Source organism: Leucoraja erinacea, chromosome 38 (genome assembly GCF_028641065.1).
Source record: "Leucoraja erinacea ecotype New England chromosome 38, Leri_hhj_1, whole genome shotgun sequence".
NCBI classification, from domain to species: Eukaryota; Metazoa; Chordata; class Chondrichthyes; order Rajiformes; family Rajidae; genus Leucoraja; species Leucoraja erinaceus.
The window spans coordinates 9586015-9589536 of NC_073414.1; the positions used below are offsets into that span (position 1 = coordinate 9586015).

A 3522-nucleotide genomic window follows, 5' to 3' on the forward strand; every position below is an offset into this window, starting at 1 on the left:
TCCATAGATTTTGACTCTATCTCTAATTTCTGTCGATGGACGATTCCTGGGTATTTTACACGGGGGGAGAAACTCCCTGGTATCCCTCTAAAACCACCCAAAATGAAACAAATACAAGAGTAAAAACACACTAGAAGCAAGCAGCCCTCTAATAGATAGCACCTGCAAAACAGAATTATCAAACGCACAACGACTGTCAGGGGAGCTAAATTGTTTTGGTGTATTTTTCTTCATTTTTTTAACGCAAAAAGTGAACAAAAAGAGCAAATGAGCTATTAAGCAATTGATAATGTTTTCATTTCGTGAGTTTTTAAAAAAAAAGTTTGTACGTGAACGTTTTTTTTCGGTGTGAACGGGAGTTGGGAGAGGGTATGGTAAACTTAGACTTAGGCGAGGCAGTCAGAGAGAGAAAGAGAGACAGAGAGGGGGGTTTGTACATGTAACAGGCTTTTGGGTCCGGCGTGGCGTGATGTAACATTAATCTCAAGGTATTGCTTGAAATGTGAACAAAACATATTGACATGCGGGCAACAAGGCGTGGGTTTTCGATTCTCTTAGCGTCAACGAGAAGGGAGAGGCATCGCAGAAGGTAGAAGGAACGCGTTCTCTAACACCCCCGCTCGCCCCTGCTGTAATTTCAAATCGATGTCCTTTGAAAATTTCCACCAAGATGCAATCGTGGCGTTTGGTATGTGGTTTTATTTCTTGCACCTCTCTTGTGTTCAATCTGAATATTTGATCATTTTATGAGGGGGGGAGGGGTGGGGGGAGTCGTAGCTCGAGTTTTGTTTTTAAAAAAAATTAATAGTCCTTAAAACTGAAATAACATTTTAAAACATGAAACAATTTTGGGCAGTGCTTTTAGGAATCCGAGAACACGGCGAATCTCCTGAATTGTACACGCTTGTGTGTAACTCTGAATTCACTGCTTTGTATATTTTAAGATGTTCTTGCAGGAAATAGGAGTGATTTTTTTTTACACAGTGGTTTGGAAATTAATTTACAAATATTGCAGGTGAAGTGTTTATCTTGACGGCGGGCACGGGTAGAAATTCGATCTCTCTCTGGTTTGTTTTTTAATTCATGCTAAGGGTTTATTTATAAATGTGGTATTTTCCAGATCGCTGGCTTTCCAGGTAAGAAATACGATGTGTCCCAAATGTTAATGTTAAATATAGGGGTGTAGGAATAAACGCGCTCGTGTTTTAGATCCACGTTTTCGCAATAGATTCAATTGTGAAACACTTACTCTCTCTCAGCCTGGATATCCACCCTCTCTCTCTCTCTCTCTCTCTCTCTCTCTCTCTCTCTCTCTCTCTCTCTCTCTCTCTCTCTCTCTCTCTCTCTCTCTCTCTCTCTCACACACTCACACTCACACACACACACACACACACACACACACACACACACACACACACACACAGACACACACATACACACACACAGGCACACACACACACACACACACACACATACACACACACATACAGACACACACACACACACACACATACACAGGCACACACACACAGGCACACACACACACACACTCACACAGGGACATATACACACAGACACACACACACGCGCGCGTATACACATACACACTCACTAACTCAGCCAGGCACATACATATTCACACGCACAACCACTGCCACACTAACTCAGACGGACACATACTTATTCACACTTATGTACACTCACGGCCATACGCTGTGTCATCACACATTCGCATGCACACTCAATGCCACTAACGAATTCACGCACACACTTGCAGTGTGTCACCAAACCAACTCTCTAACACACATATTCACACGAACAGTCACTGTGTCACGCTGACACACACATTCAAAGTAGGCATGGATCGGTGTGTGCGTCAACGCGAATCTCTCGGTAACAGCATCAAGATACTCCAGCATTTTGTGTCTACGTTCTCTCTCCATCTCCATCTCTCTCTATCTCTCTCTCTCTCTCTCTCTCTCAAACACTCAAAACCCCGCAAACGGGCGGATACACACACACACACACACTCACTCACAGACAAAGGGGCACACAAACACACGCATACATTCACACTCACACTCATAGACACCCACACTCACACTCACACAGCCACACGCACACACACACACACACACACACGCACACACACACACACACACACACACACACACACACACACACACACACACACACACACACACACACACACACACACACACACACACACACACACACGAACTTAATCCCCCTAAATAAGGGGTACAATTGATGAAGCAATGCCCCATCCCGTTCACCGCGCTGGGATCAACCAGGCAGCGGCAGCCAAGGAACCTTCAGTTCAACTTTATGCCTCTGGTTTGAAGGCAGTGAGCGATTCCTCATGATGTGAGCTGCAGTCCGCGAGCATTCAATACAGCATTAAAACGAGTCAGAAGGGGGTCGTTTACAGAGACTGCGGTTTGCATTGGGCCGCGTGAAGGATGTGGTTGCAGGAGCTCACCGATATAATAACAAATCGATATAACTCACATTTAAATGCACATTTTTGCTGCCTTTTAAAGAGCCTGGCCTGGTGCATTCCTGTAATCCATTGCATTTCCACGCATTAAGTTTCTTAAGCAATTTAGATGTTGCTGATTAAAATCACCTTGGAAGGTTTGGGGGATTACTAAGGGAGGGTGGATAATTGTGTAGGAGTCTAGTATATTTGTGTCACTTGTATTGTGCTGGTGGATTTTATCTTGAATTATTTTGTACTGTACATATTATTGCAAATAATAGATTAAATTATGTTTGGTTAAAAAAGAGAACGGAGGGGTGGAGGAGCGAGGGTTGTGGGGGGAGGGGGTGCGGATAAAGGGGTGCACCCCCTCTCACTCCACCCCCCTCTCTTCCCAGGTTCTCCGACCATCTGACTGTCCCGCTGATTAGATTCTATCTGTTGGCTTCCCCTATCTATTCACCATTTCCTGGAACCACGTCTCGTTTTCACGCCTAACACTTCCTTATCTCTGTGCCTCTCTCTCCGACCCCCGACTCTCAGTCTGAAGAAGGGTCTCGATCCGGCACGTCACCCGTTCCTTCTCTCCAGAGACGCTGCCCGTCCCGCTGAGTTACTCCAGCATTTTGTGCCTAGTTATATCTACCCATCAGTTGCAGCGAATACAGCGGGAACTTAAAGGGGCTGTCCCACCGCGGCGACCTAATTCGCGATTTTAGAACGGTTTAAGGGCCTGTCCCACTTTCTCGACCTTTACAGGCGACTGCTGGCACCCGTGATAGGTCGCCGAAATTTTCAACATATTGAAAATTCAGCGGCGACCAGAAAGACTCTGGAGATCTCTCAGGACCATAGGAGACCTCTCAGGACCATACAGGCTGTATGGTCCTGAGAGGTCTCCTGCGGTTGTGAGAGGTCACTGGCGAGATGTCGCCAGGGGTCGCCTGTATGGTCGTGAGAGCTCTCCAAAAAGTCGTAGCATCTTTCTGGTTGCGTAAGTGGGACAGCCTCTTTAGGAG

At 45.8% G+C, this 3522-nt stretch overlaps 1 protein-coding gene across 1 annotated transcript in view; it reads left to right on the forward strand.

Moving 5' to 3' along the window:
• The first annotated feature begins 399 nt into the window (after window positions 1-399).
• LOC129714270 (homeobox protein Meis1-like) overlaps window positions 400-3522 on the forward strand; it is a 233343-nt gene continuing 230220 nt past the window's right edge. Inside the window, 1 exon segment of the mRNA XM_055663820.1 lies at window positions 400-688. Coding sequence (XP_055519795.1) covers window positions 671-688 — 18 coding nt within the window. The 5' untranslated portion in view covers window positions 400-670.